Source organism: Melozone crissalis, unplaced genomic scaffold (assembly GCF_028551555.1).
Source record: "Melozone crissalis strain CALT ecotype California unplaced genomic scaffold, PUWL_Pcris_2 ptg000036l_1, whole genome shotgun sequence".
Lineage (NCBI taxonomy): Eukaryota > Metazoa > Chordata > Aves > Passeriformes > Passerellidae > Melozone > Melozone crissalis.
In genome coordinates, this window is record NW_026535814.1 from 11478863 (window position 1) to 11497759 (window position 18897).

The following is an 18897-nucleotide window of genomic DNA, read 5'->3' on the forward strand; positions in this document are numbered from 1 at the left end:
CTCTTTGCATTATGGATCTGATGGCATATCAGGAAGTCTGCAGTTTAATATTTTCTTGAATATCAGAATCAGCAGTGATTTTTTTCTGCTAAATCACTACTTTTGCTTCTTGGTAATTGATATCTTATAAATAGCCAACTTAAATCCCTGACTTTCAGAAGTCAGTACCTCATGCCTGTTCCTTTATGGTTTATTCGTTGAAGTGTTCCAATTCTTTATTATTTTCCCAGTCCATTTTCTTTTACAGACAGTATCTGTAGGAATGCAGACGCACTATGAGGTGAGCAGCCTGAAAGCTGGGGTGAAATACGTTGTTCAGGTGCGTTGCATGCTAGACCTCGGAGAATGGAGCGAGTGGAGCTCAGAAAGAAGCATTCAGATCCCCAAAGGTGAGTGGATGATTGTTGTAAATTGCTTTTAAAGTGTGGCAGGTTCAATGCTGTGAAGGTGCTTAAATGACAATCCTGAAAACCTGGCCTCTCACATGGGTACTTTGTAGTGCTCAGTGCATTTTACCATACTTCCTGTGTAATTGCTTTGTTAATCTTGTTGTTCTGGTCAGGACCCTCTGCTGAAACTAGCTATGATGAACAAGGTGGGATTTACTAGGAAGTCACTTCTGATACAGACATGCCTAAATAATTTATTGTCCCTATCCCTTTATTTAAAAACCATGTTGATTTTATCTGTAGCTATAAATATCAGGTAATGTTTTTTGTATAAGAGCCCGGACAGAAAGCCCTGATGGCTCTTACAGATATTATCACATGGAAGTCACTATCTGTGTTTTACTGAATTTGAGTAGACACATTAAACATGTATGACATCATATCTTGTTGCAAGACACTTTAAACTCAAAACTTCTTCAGTTAGTAGTTGTATTATTCATTATTTGACATGGATATTGTTGAAGTACTCTTAATAGAAAAATATTTTTTAAATGTCCCATTTTCAGATCTGCCTTAGGCAATTATAAATTTTGAAAATCAATCTCTCTGCTGTACATAGTAGAAAATATATATTATTGATGTAATAGGAATATTTTTGCCACAAATACACAACTGCAAAAGTTTTAATCACCTCGGGGTTTTGATGAGCATCATCCCATTCAAAATTCAAGCATTTTTCTCTGCCCAATTCTTAAGTGCTGTTCTTGAAACTATAAAAACTTGCTCAGGAGCAATCATGCAAGTAGCCTGAGTACTGAACATAAAAACATTACAGTGAAATATGAGACGTGCCTCTTTGTATATTTTGAGTACTTCAGAAGAAAATTACTGGCAAGAATGCCAACAAATAGACATACATTTACATTCTTCCTTTTTACCTAAAATCAAAAAAGAAAATGACAGCATTCCTTTCAAACAAACAGAATAATCTTTAAACACATCTTTTGGAAAAAATATTTGTTTTGTATGTAGTGGTTTAAGCCCAGCTGGCAACAAACCGTCACACAGCTGCCCACTTATATATCACCGTGGTGGAATGAAGGGAAGAATCAAAGGTAAAATCTGTGGGTTGGGATAAGAACAGTTCAATCATTAAGACAAAGTAAAATGTAATAATAATAATAATAATAATAATTGTAGATGATTGATGATGATGATGATGATGATGATGATGGTGGTGGTGATAAAAAAGGGAAAAAAAATTCTGGACAATATATTTTCTCACCCAATGCTGATAAATGCCAGGCTGCATTTCTGAATCCTGATGAGCACTGGTTCTGGGTAACTCCCAAATTTGTATGCTGGAGGTGATGTTCTGTGGAACAGGTGACCTTTGGTCAGGTCACGTATCTATCTGTAGTCACTCCCAACATTTTTTTTCTATTTTGTAGCTCTTCACTGATGGTGCAGGAGACACAAAAAGGTGCCCTTGGTTTAGGATAAACATGACTTAGTGCAAAATATCCCTTTATTATGAAAATTATTCTCATACTGTATCCAAACCTTAGCACTATACCAGTTACTGAGAAGAAATTATGCTTGCTGAAACCAGAACACCATAGAAAATAGATTGGATGGTAGAGTGTATTTTAAATAACTCTGTAGAGCCTGCTATGACTGTATTTCAACATTCCTTATTAGATTTTGGGGCGGAAGAAAGGCACAGGCAGAAAACTAAAACTGTTCTTCAGTGCAGTTGCAGTGAGAGAGAATTCTGAATCCAGATGAAAGTAGCAAGTTGTTGCCCTAAGCAGCAAATGGTCCCTCCTTTCCTGTGCCACTACAAAGCGAGTTTTTCTTTTTTCCTGTTCTTGTTTTTCTGTTTTCCTGTTTTTCTATTTTCCTGTTCTCTGTTTGACTTTACTTTGCAAATTCAAGGTGGACCTAATGGATTAAACTTACTAATTAGTTCATTTCTTTATCTCTTACAGAAAAGTTACCTCCCGAAAAGCCTATAATAATAAAGTGCCGTTCTCCTGAAAAAGAAACATTTACTTGTTGGTGGAAACCTGCTTCAGCTGGGGGACTCTTGACCAAACACACTTTGCTTTACAGCAAAGAGGGGTAATAAGTGCTGTGTAGTTATTCAGTGTTTTGTTGGAAGGACCTGGAAAATCAGTCCTCATTGGTTTCTTATTTTGGGAGATGCCATTTTCTATAGTCCATGGTTTTGTCCATGTTATGGCATCACAGTAAAGCAGCAACATGTCTAAGATTGAAACATTAAATCTTGGTCTCTTTATAATGGCAGGTACACAATTACTGTGAATTCTGTCTTTTCATTGCTCATCAACAGCACGTTAGTGAACAGTGCAACTGCACAGTCCTAAAACTCTTCAACTACGCAGTCTTAGAAATGAAACTTTCCAAAATTAGCAGATACTAAAATTTTTATCTTCTGATAAGGCTTGTTTTGCACTAGCATTCATAAGGCGTGAATGTTTCCTAGTTTCTGTAGTAACCTTTCCTTGGAACTCCGATAAAGTGATAAACATTCATTTTAAAGAAAGAATCAATAAGTCTTGTGAACCTTTTTTGGTCCTTTTTAGTTCACCTAGTACTGCTCTACTTTGCAATTACCTAAATAGATGCTAAACTCTGTAACTCTCTGCTGAGAGCCCACTCTTAGTGTAAAAAGACAGATACTGGTCCAGCCAGGTATGGCAGAGTAAGAGGTCCACATCCACAGCTTTTTCTTTTGTTACTGTACATCTAGAAAGAGCATGAAAACAAAGACTTAGTACTAAAATTTCTCTCCTACCCCTCCTCTGACTTTGGGAAGCTTGGGTATGGATGTGAAGGAGAGTACAAAGTAGATTTTTTTTTTTAATGGTCAAGAGATGAAAGACCAAGTAAATTCTCAAAGCATATTAGTGTAATATGCAGAATTCCTGTAAGTGTGAGATGAACATTGGAAATACATAATTTTTAATAGATAGGTTAGAAGACTTCAGCAATCACTTCTACTCAGTCTCTGAAATGTGCAAGGGCTCTGGGCCGTGTAGTGAACAGTGTCTTTCAGAGAATGAAGAGCTGTGCTGTACTAGCCCACAGCTGCATCTGCAATAGCCTAAATGCTTCAGGCTTTCTGATGTTTACTTCGTGGGGAAAACGCTTAGCACAGTCTCTGGGACTGTCCAATGGCTCTTTAGTCTGGAAGCAGTTTTCTGATTTTCTTCACATTGCCAAGTGTGAAAAGTCAGATCCAGCCCTAAATAATGCTGAAGTACAAGTAACCAAAATCAGGTGTTGCAGTCTGTGTAACCTAATCACTGGGATTCTTTCATTTCAGAGAAGAAAAAGTTTATGAATGTCCAGATTACAAAACTGCAGGCCCCAATTCGTGCTACTTCGATAAAAAGCACACCTCTTTCTGGACCATATACAATATTACTGTGAGGGCAACTAATGAAATGGGAAGTAATGTCTCTGATCCTCATTATGTGGATGTGACTTACATAGGTAAGAGTTAAAAAGTAGTTTCTGTGGAACCAAATTATTCAGAATCATGGGTTTTGACACAAGAATTTTAATTCCAGCTCTCCTTGTATGTAGTATTATATTCAAGTTTAAAACATATACAAATAAGATATTCCTTAGTGTAATAACAAATCAATATTCATCCCTTTACCATCTTATTTTCTGAAGAAGCCAAAAATGTTATAAGCTTTAAAATTATGTTCAGATAAATATTTATTGGTTTTCCATATTTCTTGTAGTCAAACCCTAAGAAACATCATCCATCTAAAATCTTTTTTCCACGGTATAAGCAACAGAAATCAATTTGATCTTTTAAGTAATAATATTTAAATCTGATTACCTAAAATAGTTTCCAGACCCAAGAGAAGCTGCATTAGTGCTTTTTATAGCAGTATACTGATAGTCTTTTTGTAAGACTTTTTCTACAGAGTGACTGTGGACAAGTAATTAGGGTTTTATCTAAGGGAACGGAACATTATCCTTGATAACCATTTTGTTGTCAAGGATCTGGCTGCCAGGAGTCTGGCAACTGGAAAAAGGCTGCTGGAGAAATGGCTTTATACTTTACTTCAGTGCAATGACCCAGTGAATCTTTGATCAGACAGTGGTAAAATATATGCACAATATGCAGAAGCTCTACCTCTTAACTGAGGGAGATGCAAGTCTGACTCCTGTGTTCTGTTTTGGTTTATTTTTGAAATACAGACAGAGCTTTAATATGCTGTTTTGGTTTACTTTTAAGTATCCTTACTTAGAAGTATAGGGATCAGGTGGCTGTGTTTTCTGAATGTAAAAGATGGAGGAAACAAGTTTCATTAGCTGCATCCATGTTTTCAGTGTTCCTAAATATTTATGCCAAGCTTTGATAAGATTATAGTGGAACACAACTTTCAAAACATAACATCAAATATGTTAACTTCAAAATACATTTGTGGGGAAAAGTAACAATAAATGGAAATGAAAAAATAATATTTTTGATGAGAAATGCTTAAGGCAAATCTCAACATGAGTTTAATATACTTACTACTATTCGGGGGGGGGGGGGGGGGATGTTAAAATTCCTAAATCCATACTTAATTTATCTGAAAACTCTTGATTTCTATATTCCAGTAGCAGTTCTAAATTACCAGACCCAATGGAGGTGGCAACTATTCACTCACATCATTTTATATTTCTACCTAAGCTGCAAGGAGGAAAGTCACTTAGATTCTTATTGACAGTTCTTTTGTTTCAACAGTACAGCCAGATCCTCCTGTGAATATAACCCTGGAATTAAAAAAGTCAATAAAGAGAAAACCGTATCTGGTCCTGACGTGGTCTCCACCCCCACAGGCTGATGTCAGATCTGGATGGCTTACCCTTGAATATGAATTGCGACTAAAGCCTGAAGAAGGAGAGGAATGGGAGGTAAATATTTTACAAGTTTTTGCTAGATAATATTTTCTGACCGGCTAGATTTTGTCAGCCAGGTCCCATGCCTGAAGCAGACACTCTAAATAGTTCATAATTTTTTCAAAAGTGCTTGTGTGACCTGTGATTTCCTGCTGGTATCTCAGATGCTGCTGTTCAATAGCAGGTGATTAAGTATTTGTTTTTAATTTTGGTCATTATTTATTAATCATATAGGCATTGTAGTTTAAATTGTTCCTTCTCATTTAGTCATGTTTCTTTCATGATAATTTGTTCTTAATCACAGGTACTTCTTAGATAACAGAAAGCCTCAGTGGCATTACGTAAATAATTTAAATTTATATAAATAACCATTAGATATAACTGTAGTGGCCACACAACAATAATAATCTTTTATGGATCTACAACTTAAACAGCTGACTGGTAAATTAAAGACTCCAGCTGTTGGTATTTGACTCCATGCCCTTCTTGTCTGCAGAACTTCCAAACCACCTCTGTATCTCCTCCTGCCTTCCCCCTCCCACTGCACTTCCCTCTGGCCATTGCAAGACCTACTTTTTATTACCCTGTGCATTTCCACAACTCCACATTCCCTCTTCCTCTCTGAATTTTCTTTCTCCATCTCTGTTTTCTTCCTCCCTCATTAATCTCTGCCTCCTCCTCTTCCTGTCACCATTGCAGTTCCTACCATTACCACAGCTCCTCACCTATTTGCCATAAATTCATGATGTGTTTTTATACAGCAGTTTAATTTGCACCAGAGTCAGAGTCATTCCCACCTCCTAGAAAGCTAAACTATAGAAATAAAATTAATGTACCATTATTCCATGCCTACTCAACAATTATTAGGAAAAGATATCCAGAATCATTCTATATTCCCATCTTGATTACCAAAACCTTAGCTGTGACATTTATTTTATTTCCAGACTATTTTTGTTGGACAGCAAACACAATGCAAAATGTTCAGTTTAAATCCTGGAAAGAGGTACATTGTACAGATTCACTGCAAACCAGACCACCATGGACTGTGGAGTGAGTGGAGCCCAGAAATGTATATTGAGATCCCTACTGGTGAGTGGCCGGCATCCCTTCTGTAATTGTTATTACATGCAAGTTAATGTTATATTTTTTGTTAGCTGTTTGTGGCATCCATGCAGATCCCTTATTTTCCCTAGGATAGATAAGAACATCATTGCTAAGGTAACCAAATCTTTATCATCTCTGCACCATATCCAGATACCTTTCCCCTTCATTACTTTATGATAGAGTTAAGAGGTTGAATAATTTCTTTGCTTATTTAAACCATGTCCTTTCTGTCTGTTGCCTCATTTGTTCCCTTTATGGTAGTTTTTAATTAAAAGAACATTGGCAACTGCATTAAAACTGTGACAGAGACAACAAAGAGCAACTGCCTTCAGACAGTAACAGCTCTTCATTACTCTTTATCTGGAATTAATATGAAATAACCACTTCAGTATAAAAAGTGTTACATTACAATAAAAATCCTTCAAAATATGTAATCCTAGGTCACTTTACCCAGCATTTAATTAATTGTATGATATGTATTTAATAATGCAATGACTACAGGTTTAGTACAACTGGATTTGAACCCAATCTGTATAATTGGCTGTGACAAAATTTTCCTTTCCATGCATTTTTGTATGATTTTTCCAAGACAGTTTATTTCCTGTGCAGTACCATTAGTAAAAATTATATTCATTATTTGATATTACAGGGATTGTTGAGATCTGTCTGTGCTGCTGAAGGCCTCTGTTTGATAATAAATCTGGCAGTTTAGGCCAATTTTTAAAATAAAAGTAATTTGTGAGGTTTTTTTGGCATGCTGACATATGCTAGATGTGTGTCCTTGAATAATTCTGTTTTTTCTTAGACTTTAGAGTAAAAGATATGGTTGTGTGGATCATCGTTGGTGTCCTGTCATCTCTTATATGTTTAATCATGAGCTGGATAATGATTATGAAAGGCTACAGGTAAGCCACCAATTCCACAATTGCATGGAGTCCAAGATCAGAGAAAACTTTTCAAAAATAGACTTTAATATTTGATTCAATATCCTCTAGCATTTACTTTAGCTTATAAACTATTAGTTATAAGTATTTGACTTAATTTGCAACTGATAAAACAGTGTTCCTGCTTCTTATGGAAACCAGGCTAAATTCTCAGTTAGAGACAGCTCTGTTAGATCTGACTAATCTTGGTTAGTCATGTAATATTCATCAAACATTACTTGGAGTATCCCTGTTCTGTAGGAGACATGCTTTTGGGTTTTGTCATAATTTCCTAAAGTAAACAAGGTTATATTATGAGATTGTCTCTCTGCCAGCCTCTCTATCAATTTCCCAAATAATTTCTTAGAATCCTGGTTAATTTCAGTCAAATTTGAAAGAGAAAGGTGTTGCAAAGATTATTGCTTTTGTACAAGTCCGACAAAAATACTGGCTGAGTAGAAGAAAGGGATGGAAACTGTGGTTGGAAAAGCCATCCTGTTTAGCAGTAGTCAGGTGACAGTCAAACATGCACAGACAGCCCCACGAGCCCTCCTGAGCTGTGCCTCACTTCACTCTTTCTTGGGCAGTGGTGAATTTACAATGGTATTAGAGAACTGGAGGTTAAGAGACAGATGACAATTAAAAGGACATTAGTAATTTTACTTTTCTAGTTAAATAACTTTTGTATTGCTAGTGTGTTTTTAAAATTCATCTAAGTTGTTTTATAATTCATCTACTGTGTTTTTTATAATTCATCTAAGTATGAGCTGTAACTGGATTTGTCAATTTGTCAGCACAGCTTGAGAGGCAGACAGGAGACAGAGGTCCAACTGGGACATATAAGATATGGGAGAAGTGTTTAAAATCTCAGTCATATTCTGAGGAAGTGGGAGAACAAATAGTGAGCTAGTGTCTGTATTTACAGCTGGTATGTTTGCTCCGGATTTTTTTTTAGAATGATGGCCTTTATCCTGCCACCAGTTCCAGGACCAAAGATAAAAGGCATAGATACACATCTGCTGGAGGTGAGTATCACAGCCAACAACAAAAGAATTCACCATAACCTGCTTTTCCAACTTATGTACTAGCAAACAGTTACCACAGTAACGTGTAAAACTGCTTCAGTTACTCAATGTTGGAAATAGGCAACAATTTCCAGTTATATATGTGAAGGATATGTGTGAGTCAGAGTTTTGTCTTTCACTTGCAACAGGAGTTTAAGAACAGGGTTTGTGACTGCCCTGTTCCTTGGGGCATAAGAAAATGCCTCTGTGAACTTCTTAGTAGTTCTTATGGAAGATGCTCTTCATCGTCTTTTGCTATGCTGCAGAGGCAAGACATGTGTACACTGCAGTTCTCCTCCATTTCTTTCTTGTTAAACTCAGGAGACCTATACCTGCCAAAAGCTCCCTGCTCCTCCCACATTACAACATGAATTTTAGGTTTGTCTCCCCACTGAGGAAATTCAGGAATTATTCTTCCCTTCTTTCAATATTTTCTGCAGCAGTAGAAATCAGGTTTAGGTCTAGCGATGTAACTGTTGTAGTGTTTTTGCATCAAATATGTAGACTGTTCACAATTGTTCTAGTCATATAATCCCTAAGGTTGACAATGAAAAATTATATCCTCTTCATTATACCTTCAGACAGGAAAATCTGAAGAATTACTGAGTGCTCTTGGTTGCCATGGTTTCCCTCCAACATCAGACTGCGAAGAACTACTGATAGAATATCTGGAGGTAGAGGACAGTGAGGATCAGCAGCTCATGCCAAGTCATGACACTCCAAGTAAAAATACAAAAATTATTCTCAAGGAAACAGACAGTGACTCAGGCCGAGGGAGCTGTGATAGCCCTTCTCTCCTCCCTGTGAAGTGCAGGGAATCCCGCAGCCTTCCATCTGCTCTTCAAACACAAGATGTACGAGCTAAAGAAAAGAAAGGGGGGAAAGGGAGCTGGGACACTCGGTGTGCGGCCTCGACCTCAGAACAGAAAACACTCCCTTGTGAGAGTATAAAGTCGTGCACATGGCTGGCAGCTCAGTTACCCAGTAATCAGGCTGCTATGTTTGCCTACCACAGCACTGTGGAGGCATTCAGGATAACACTGAACACCACAAATGTGAACACTTCACCAATTTTGGTGGGAAATGAAGAAAGTCATCAATCGCTATATCCTATTGCTGAAACTGTGTATGATGACCTGGAAAAGATAAACGAGATGGAGTATTCCAAAACTGACCAAACCACAGTGCAGGTCAGACAAAATGAACATAGTAACAAGTCACCTTTCCTGAATCCTAAACTAATGGACTATGTAGAAGTTCATAAAGTCAGACAAGATGAGGAACCAACACTATTACTGAAACATAAAGAAAACAATGAAAAGACCAAAAAATGCACTGTTCCAGGAACCAGCAAAGAATATACCAAGGTCTCAACAGTTGTGGACCATCACATTTTAGTACTATTGCCAGATCAGCGCAGTCAGAACACACCCGTATCTCAAGAACCTGTAGCAGAAACATCTCAGAACCCTCAGCAAAGTCAAGCTGAGAAGAATACGAGCTACAGCACGACAACTCCAAGTGACTCCAGAAGAGACACCAGTGGATCAGACTACATGGATCCATCTTCCTTTATGCCCTCCTTTAAATAACCTTTTAGTACAGCACATACTTAGTAGTTACACATAGTAAAACAAAATCACATAGCAAACAGCTCTTTAGAAAAGCCTAGCCTCCAAAAGCCTATCCTCCTATGTGCATTGTACAGGTAATAAAATAATCTGTGAGTCGAGGTAATAGTCATGGACGTAAATCCTGGATCACTAGCACACATTTCTGTCACAGGGAAATGATGAAATGGGTCTTGTCTATCATGAAAAATGCACTGTAAAATAATTATTCAGTTCTGCAGAGCTTCTGTTGGTTGATGAAGCCTGAGGAAATAACACAGATTCAAAAAGATGAAAATTGTTATGGGTGAGTCAGCAAACCATAGCAGTCTGAGCAGCTCCTCCATTAGATAAATCATTGCACAACTGTATTCTTACCTACAATGTGTTTTCTTCTGAATGCATTCTGACACTGCATTGTTTTCCTTATCTTTCTTCTCAATCCTTGAGAAAAAGGAGCTCTTGTACATGACAAATCATATACAAAAGCAAATGTATTCTACAAATGGCAGTAAAATAACAAATTATTCTAAATATATTTTTGTTTAGTTTCAATGTGACAGAAAGCTGCATCCGATTCATATCCTAGTCCAGACAAACCAAATTGAAGAAAGCAGGATAATATATGATATACTGCCTTACTGTATATAATACACAATTTTACTTTAATATAAGCCCATATGTTTAACTACATATTTTTAAAGGCTATTTTTCTATTACCAAAAAAGAGCAAAATAAAATATTTTTTAATTGCCCAGTGCTATTTAACTGCCGAGGAACTTTTCTCTTTCCTTCTGCTGAGGCAGTAACAAGTAATGCTATAATTTCTATACAAAGCATAAAATAAAGCTTTATACTAAATAAGAATATGGAGACATTTTTAAACTATATTTCTAATATATTACAGATATATTACTGTTTGAATTGTAAATTATTTGTTTCACAGGTTTTTTATTACCTGTAATTATATAATTAAGATAGAGTTTAGGTTTTGAGACCCAAGGTTCTTTCCCTTTGGATTTGTACTGTGATGCCAATTGTAAATGACATGGGGCTCTCCTGTATCCTGCACTTTTCTCTGACCCTGGTAGTAAAATTTGAAGTAATATTTTTCATAATGAATTTATGAACAAAAGTTTTGGAATCAGCCTCCAAGGTCTGATTCAGACCTCCACTGAAAAAGCAGTGGGAATGAGGAGTCCATGTATTTGGGCTGGTCATGTTTTCCCAGAGTAGCAGTGGAACAGCAAGGGTCCATTATATCCCATGTAACTGAAGACAGAATCAAAATTATGCTGTAGTGGCTGCAAAGTTGCTCTGGCCTTCCTTCTTGAAACAAAAGTTTAATTGACTCCAGGAAAGTATGATCATATGATGACTGGCTAAAAGTGGACCAAGTATTTAGGCAGCATCTCTAGCTTCAGGGGAAACTGGAAACTTGAGATGAGGTAATGATCCTGTACCTGTGGAGGGGAGTGTATTTGATAGATGGGCTCTCTTTTGAGTCTTCTTCCTGAACAGCTTTACTTTTCTCCGTATTTTTATGATTTTATGCACTGAGCAAGCCTTTCTGCAGTATCAGGTACTTGTTGCAGAGCCAGACAAAAGAGAATTTCAGATTTTGAAGGTCCCAGAAGGCCATATCTAATTCAGCAAATCAGATTCTCACCCTTTACGTTCAAAGCCCTGGAACTGCTCAAGCATAGGTTGGTAGAAGCACCTAGCCTTTGCACAGACAGGGCGTTAAAACTTAACTAATCATCTGTGTGTCTATAAACATATGTAGTAGTGTAGACTGTAACATTAGGGTGGCATCAGATTTAGAGCCCGTCCTCTGTACAGGCAGCTGCCCAATTCCAGGGGCTGATCAGAGCAGTCTGGATGCTCTGCTGAAGGTGGGGGAAGGCATCCTAGATTCCTAATTCAACCACTTATTTAACACATGAAGACATTTAAAGACATGAAGGGGCTACTCCAGGTATCAAACATAAAACACAGTTATAGTTAATTGAACAATTTTACCATAGATACTCTGTCTGTAGTATACCTTAAATATTTCTAGAGATGCTAGAAGTACTGCAACTCTTGAGATATGAGGAATGTGTGTGTAAGCTGACAACACACTGTGTCTGACAATGTCTTATTAACTCTTCAGTTTTCTGACTGAATCTAACAGAGCTAACAGGATCAGACACATTCCTGTTTCGTTACACAGATAGCTCTATCTGTGCTATTTCCTACACCTAGTGATGTGCATAAAGATATGTTGCTACAGGCCTTCTGGGATGTATCTAGTAATGCACAGAAGCTGTAGTATCTCATCAAGCCTAGAGCCTAAAGATGTTCCTTATAGGGTAGATTACTAAGGTTAGAACACAGGGACTACCCAGATGTATGACAGTAACAGGCTGTTCCCACCGTATCTTTTACCTGAAGTTACTTCTCACCTGAAGCAAACAGACACAACAGTTAGCAGATTTTAAGTGTATGACTCATCCTGCCTAACTGTAGGTATGTGTGCCTCCAATAATCCACAAAAAAGGAAAGTCAAGGAGTCTCTCTGCTTTGTCATAAATGAATACTGAAACTGTAAAATAGTTGTAGCCTAAATTACTTTGTGTGGTGTTGAGCATCTCCCACCTTTGCTGATGAATGTCTCAATATGCCAAATCATCATGTCTCCCTGTGAAAAGGGAAAGTCAGTTACAGTGGAAAAGGGGCATTAGCTTGCTGCTTTGAAGTGTTGGGGGATTTCCTAGCTAAATGTAATTTGAGCACATTGTCATAAATATATTTAATTCTTGAAGCTGAACAAATGTGCAGATAGAATAGTTTTCCCTTGGATTTGCTTGTTCCTCTCAGTGGCAGAGCTTCTGAAAGTGACCCTAAACATCTCAAAGTACATTAAAAAAATAAAATACTAGTGTTCTGTAGAATCAAAATAACCTTCAGCTAAGTATTTGGTCCTTTGAATTTTCAAATAATTTTTTTCTGTTTGCTACAATATTTTTCTTGCAGGCCTTTAAGCTTTTCATTAGGAAGTACATGAGTTTTTGCAGCAGTTCTACAGAGTCAATCAATAAAAGATTATGGCACACCAGTGGGGAAAAACAGGCTCTTGATACCTCCTTTGATATCCAGAGGGATGAACAGAATTTACCCCTCTAATTCTTGCACAGTTTGTCAAATTTTTTGCTTGGAATAATTATTTCAAGAATGTGAATGATCTTTTCAATGTCAAAGTTATCCATGTCATTTATAGTGTGAACTACTTTGTAATAGCATAAAAGCCCTAAAAGGTAGCATAAAGACTCTTCTTCATAATTAGTTTTACAAAATTCCTAAAATTGTACATATATATTTTATTTAATTACCTTTCCTTCTGATTCAGACTAATTTTATTAACATTTTTTCTTCAGTATTGGCAAATATGATTCCTTACCATACAGTTGTTTACTAGATTTTTTTTTAGCAGAGACATATTGGCTGTACAATTTTAATATTTCTGTGTAATATTTCAGGCTTTAGAAGAAATACAAACTAATGAATTGGCACGTGCTCACAAAGATCAGTATCACACATGATGAGGACTTTAGGTTTGATCTTTATGATACTATGTAACTACAAAGTTTTTTTTTTTAATGCAGTGAATTAACCTGATATAATATTAGTAAAAGGATATATGTGTTTATGGAACAAACTGTAAAACAAATATGTAATGATGATTTATGTCAAACCAGTGAATTCTGTAGTATATCTGTCTGTGTGTCTATGTTTAAATGGCTGAAAAATAGACAGCTGCTTTAAATGTCATTCAAGTATCCAAAGTGTAGTAGCAGCCGGTGTTCAAAATGAATAAGCAGAATTTTTTTGTGCTTTCTGAAGCATTATTTATGTGGGGTTTACATCATGAAGCCTGCAAGTGTATTTCGTAATTTCATGGCAACTATCAACTGATCTGAAGGTGTTGTGCAAGGAAACTGAAGTCCTGTAAGCCACTTGATAGACATCAGACATCTTCTACAAAGCCATAAAGACAAATGAAGTGAAAAAAGCATCATGAGATCAGGCATCACATTCTCAAATAATTGCTACCTCAGAGGTTTTTTTTTGCTCCCTTTAAAAGGCAAACAAGAAAAAGCATTTTGCTTTGTGTGCAAATTTGTGACTCAATCTATCAAGAATTTAAAAATTTTATTTATAAATTCAAAATATTTTTGCTAACAAACAGCTTGTCATGGAATCATCACTTGCGTGGCAGTGGTAGTATGAAGATGGAATATTCTAGATGTGTAGCAAAATTAAATGTTTTTAATATGGGGGGGGAAAAAACAAACTAAAGAACATTCCACTTTGTAAGAATATCCTTGGTGCCCAGATGGGCAGTCAAGCATCAGTCTCATTCCTGACCTGAAAAGTTTTTTGCCACTATTTGTATTTCCAGGTCACTGGGACTGATCGAGCCAATTTTCCAGAGGTGCTTTCATTCTGGATCTCAGCTATGGAACTTGGTATTTGTCAATAATTGCTATTTAGAATTACCTGTTTTCAACTGAGTTCCTAGGAAGCAAACCTTCCAGTTCTGTCTCTAAATGAGTAAAAATGGAAAACCCTGCTCTCAGCTATCTCAAACAGTCACACTAAAATCAGGCTCCAGTTCCTGTGGGTGTGGAAAGATGGACTGAATTATACCAATTTTAATAACCTTGTGGCTCAGCCTTGAAAACCATTTTGAAACAAATCAGGGATTTTCTTCATTTTTCTGGTGTATGTCAAGCAGAAAAATAGAAATAAATACATAATACATGGGGATATAAAGAGCTTAAATATCATAGAAGCATATACCAGTTTAGGTTGGAAACAACCTATAAGGTCATAGAGTCTAGATGTTAACCTGGTCCTGCCGAGTTCACCACTAAGTGACAGGGAGAGGGACAAGACTGCTGCATGTGACAGAACAGAAAAGAAGTACAGTCACTGTGGGATGCTACATGGTAGATGATGAGGGAAAAATGCATTTTGACTACAACTGAAAAGCAGGGGGGAAGACGGGAAAATGGAAGGGAAAGAATCAAATATGAGAATAGACAGTAAAACGTGAGCACTAGCAGAACTGAGAGGAGTGATAAATGAGTTACTGAGGGGGCAAAAAGGAAGAGAAGAAAATATTTTAATATCAAAAGTGGGAATGTGCACAGCTACCTGGTATAGTCCACAAAAACAGTAAAACCTTATGGTTGGCAAAATGCTGAAATCGGCTATGATGGATCAGCTGTTTCATATGAGCAGAAAAAGTCCTATACATGAGAAGTGGTCATTCTTTTTCTGCCAGTTACAGGATTTTTCTTCCACCTATCTGACATTGGTCCCAGGCAAAAACAAAACTTGAAGAATCAGGCTCAGCATCTGATCTGACACTGTATTTCCTACATTCCTAAGGGAAAAAATCAAGAGAAATAAAATGCACCAAACTGCTTTTATAAACAATCTTCTGTTTTTCACACAGATATACAGGTGAGATTTATTTATCCATTTACATTGTCCGACACATATTTCTACCATCCTTAAGCATTGTTCTGTTTTTATTTAGTATATATAATTCAATGACCTAGAAGTTCCAAGAGAAAAAACACTTTGGGGATATTACTAAGCAGCCTCTTGGCATTTCTGGGCATTGTTTCAGTTTGTACCTGTGACAATGTATCTGTTAATACTTTCCTTAGTCGGAAAGTCTCTGTCTTGGTAATAAATTCTGAAAATTACCAAGTTAGGTTTAAAATACATCTCTTCAATATATTACATTTTTAAGAGGCACTATTATATCTGTTGGAAGTAGTTAAGAAAAATACCTGCATTAGTTGTGTGGTCTCTTAGAATGCTGATATGCTAAGAGCTGATCTTATACTCAAGATGTTGGTGCATAGAGCAGTTAGATATAAAAAGGTCGTTTTTTTATATATTCCTCTTTTTGGAAGGTTTTTTGTCCTTTTCTACTCGGTGATGCTGCTTGTCTTGGATCTTGACATTATTTAACTATTTTTTTTAACAATGCTGCTTTTGGATCTATTTTTGTGAGCTGCTGAGTACCTTCACCTCATTTTCACATCAATAAAAATTGAAAGATTTCATTTCAGTTCGTGCAGTCATTAGTTTCAGAGACTTGTAGCACTGAGTAGAATTTTTAGAGGATGTTGAAAATCATTGTAGAAGTGACTTGTAGAAAATTTTCCTTCAGTAGGATGCAAATCTATACATGTCTAGAAGAAGGCAGATTTTTCTACAGACAGAACTATAATGATGTCGTATCACATTTTTTTTAAATATTCATAATGCTGTAGACTACTCTTAATTCTCATCCCTTTGTTTTTCATTCCAAAAGGGAGAGGAAACTACTGCTCAGCTATACTTAGAAAGAGCTCCTGGGCAGCCTTAGTGTTGTCTGTTTTTAATTTTGGAAAGTAATTTTTTCTATTCTGACTACAAAAACAGTTCATCTGTTATAATATAACTATCAATTCTTATATATGTGTTATATTGCTCAGAGATACTCAGCACTATCTTGGCTTCTGAAATCTTTTGTTTCTGTGTATGTTTTAGTCATTGCGTAAGATATAGCAGCACTGAGGGCGCTATTATGAAAAAGTACAGCCCAGAAAAGACGTGTTAATCATAAACTAATCATATTTGTTCAAAATTCTGATGTGCTACTAAGTGAGGGTAAAAGTCTGTGGAATCTCCCTTGCCTTTAATTGTGCCAGCAGACTCTCAAAGAAATGAAAATTACACCTTCTGAATAATTTTCAGAATAAACAGTATATTGTCAGCAGAGAAAGAGATGACCCAGTACTTAGAGCAAATTTATTTCCATTTGCATAAACCATTGTGTTGGTAGATTTGCAATACAAGCTAGGCATTTTTTCCACTTCAGTTTCAAAATTTGTGTGCAATGTGGAACATGAGAGGTTATTGCAGTGTCATTACTGTAGCAACAGAATGACTTTAAGCACAATTATTCTATGAACCAGATCCAAATTTTTTTTGGTAAATTTCTAAAATGCAAGAAGTTGTAAGAATCAGATTTCATATATTGTATGTACATTCTTTGGAGAATACTGGTATAAAAGTAGTTGCTCAGGAATTCTTCATTGTTTCTAAGTGTATCTAAAAGAAAATGCTTTCAAATACATTTTTTAAGTTCTTAATATTGAAAGTGCTGGCTTTACTAAAATCTGTTGGTGTTTTCACTTGTAAGATCAATATTGTTATGAGGTCTGTAGCTTTCTGATGAATTTTTTGATCTTTTGTCATTGTAAAATCTCTTTGCAATGGTGTTCGCATTTCAGTTTAATAAAAGTTCGTGAATAAAATTCCAAGATTCTGTATTTCTTCATGATGTGCAACATTTCGACTATATAATGTACAGAAAGAAAAAGGAAAATCCAGGCATCCAAGACATTCTGTGGGGCAGGATTCTGCTGTTTTCCATGGAGAAAGCTCAATAATAGATATTTAACCAATTTTGGTGCACTAAGTAATTGAGCAAGGTAACACAGATGACTCACGTGCCTGGTTACAACTTTTATGTTTCTTTATGGCTCTTCATGTTGATTTAAATCATATTTATCATTGAAAATCAGGGACTTGTTTAGCAAAGGTAAAGTTTGATCAAGAAAGATTGAGGGCTGGGAGAGTCCTAAAGTGTGTAGGCACTGCCCTGGTTACTAGAGGGTATTCATCTCTGACACTTTGCACCAATATTGGGCAGTTTTCCTGCAAAACTAGGGCTGCCCCCCCAGCTACCCGGGGTCAGTCTTCTGTCTTAGGAGCAGGCGAGGTCACCAAAAGCAATGTGAAATACCTCTCACTGCCAACTGTGTCTGGTAAAACTGTGTGCCAATTTCCATTTCAGGTGGCAGGTAATGCCACCTTGATCCTTGATTCTTAAGTATTACAAGGATGTTCTGGTTTTGGCTGGGGCAGAGATAATTTTCCCCACAGCAGGTGGGGCTGTGTTTTGGATTTGTGCTGAACACAGTGATGATAATAGAGATGTGTTTGTTGCTGCTGAGCAGAACTTACACGGAGCCAAGGCCTTTTCTGGGTGCGTGGGAGACTGGGAGGAGACACAGCTGGGACAGGTGACCCCAGGTGACCACAGGGATTTTCCAGACCATGCTCAATGTGAAGTACTGAGTAAAAACGGCATTTGGAATGATGGTGTTTGTCTTCCCTAGTCACCATTACACATGAGAGGCCCTGCTCCCCTGGAGATGGCCTGACCATAGGACATGGTGAATTAATTCCTTTTGTTTTGCTTGCATGTGTGGCTTTTGCTTTTCCTATCAAACTGTCTTTATCTTGGCCCAAGGGTTTTCCAGCTTTTTACCCTTCCCTTCCTCTCCCCATTCGCACTGGTGGAGACTGAGTGTGTGGCTGCCAGGGCTTGGCTGATGGCAGGTAATGGAGAAAGGAAATAGAGCTTCCCAATTCTCCCATCCTTGTAGGAGGTTGTGCTACATCTCTTCCCTGACAAAATCAAAACAAGGGAGTAAATGGGTCATCAGCCTGGAGAGGTTAGCCCTCAGCATATCTGCCACTTTCTCCCCATCCACCCAGATGTATTTAACATAACACAATTCAGATAATCACAGACTGGGTCAGGTTGAAGGGCCTGACACTGGGCCATCTGGTGCAAAATCCCTGCTCAAGCATCACCCCAGAGGACACAGCAGAGGCCTGCACCCAGGCAGTTGTTGAGTATTTTCAGTGAGGGAGACAGTCTTCTTTACTCTGTGTGTGTGACTGTGCTCTTCCACTGCACAATCACACACATAGTAAAGAAGATTTTTCTCATGTTCAGGTGGAATTCTCTGTG

General features: G+C 37.1%; 1 protein-coding gene across 1 annotated transcript in view; it reads left to right on the forward strand.

Moving 5' to 3' along the window:
- The window catches only part of PRLR (prolactin receptor), a 126539-nt gene extending 115582 nt beyond the window's left edge, over positions 1-10957 (forward strand). Inside the window, exons 7-14 of the mRNA XM_054283373.1 lie at positions 248-389; positions 2381-2513; positions 3742-3911; positions 5167-5336; positions 6266-6410; positions 7231-7330; positions 8304-8373; positions 8994-10957. Of these exons, the coding sequence (XP_054139348.1) occupies positions 248-389; positions 2381-2513; positions 3742-3911; positions 5167-5336; positions 6266-6410; positions 7231-7330; positions 8304-8373; positions 8994-10004 (1941 nt within the window). The 3' untranslated portion in view covers positions 10005-10957. The remainder of the gene's footprint in view (positions 1-247; positions 390-2380; positions 2514-3741; positions 3912-5166; positions 5337-6265; positions 6411-7230; positions 7331-8303; positions 8374-8993) is intronic.
- Positions 10958-18897: the final 7940 nt, after the last annotated feature.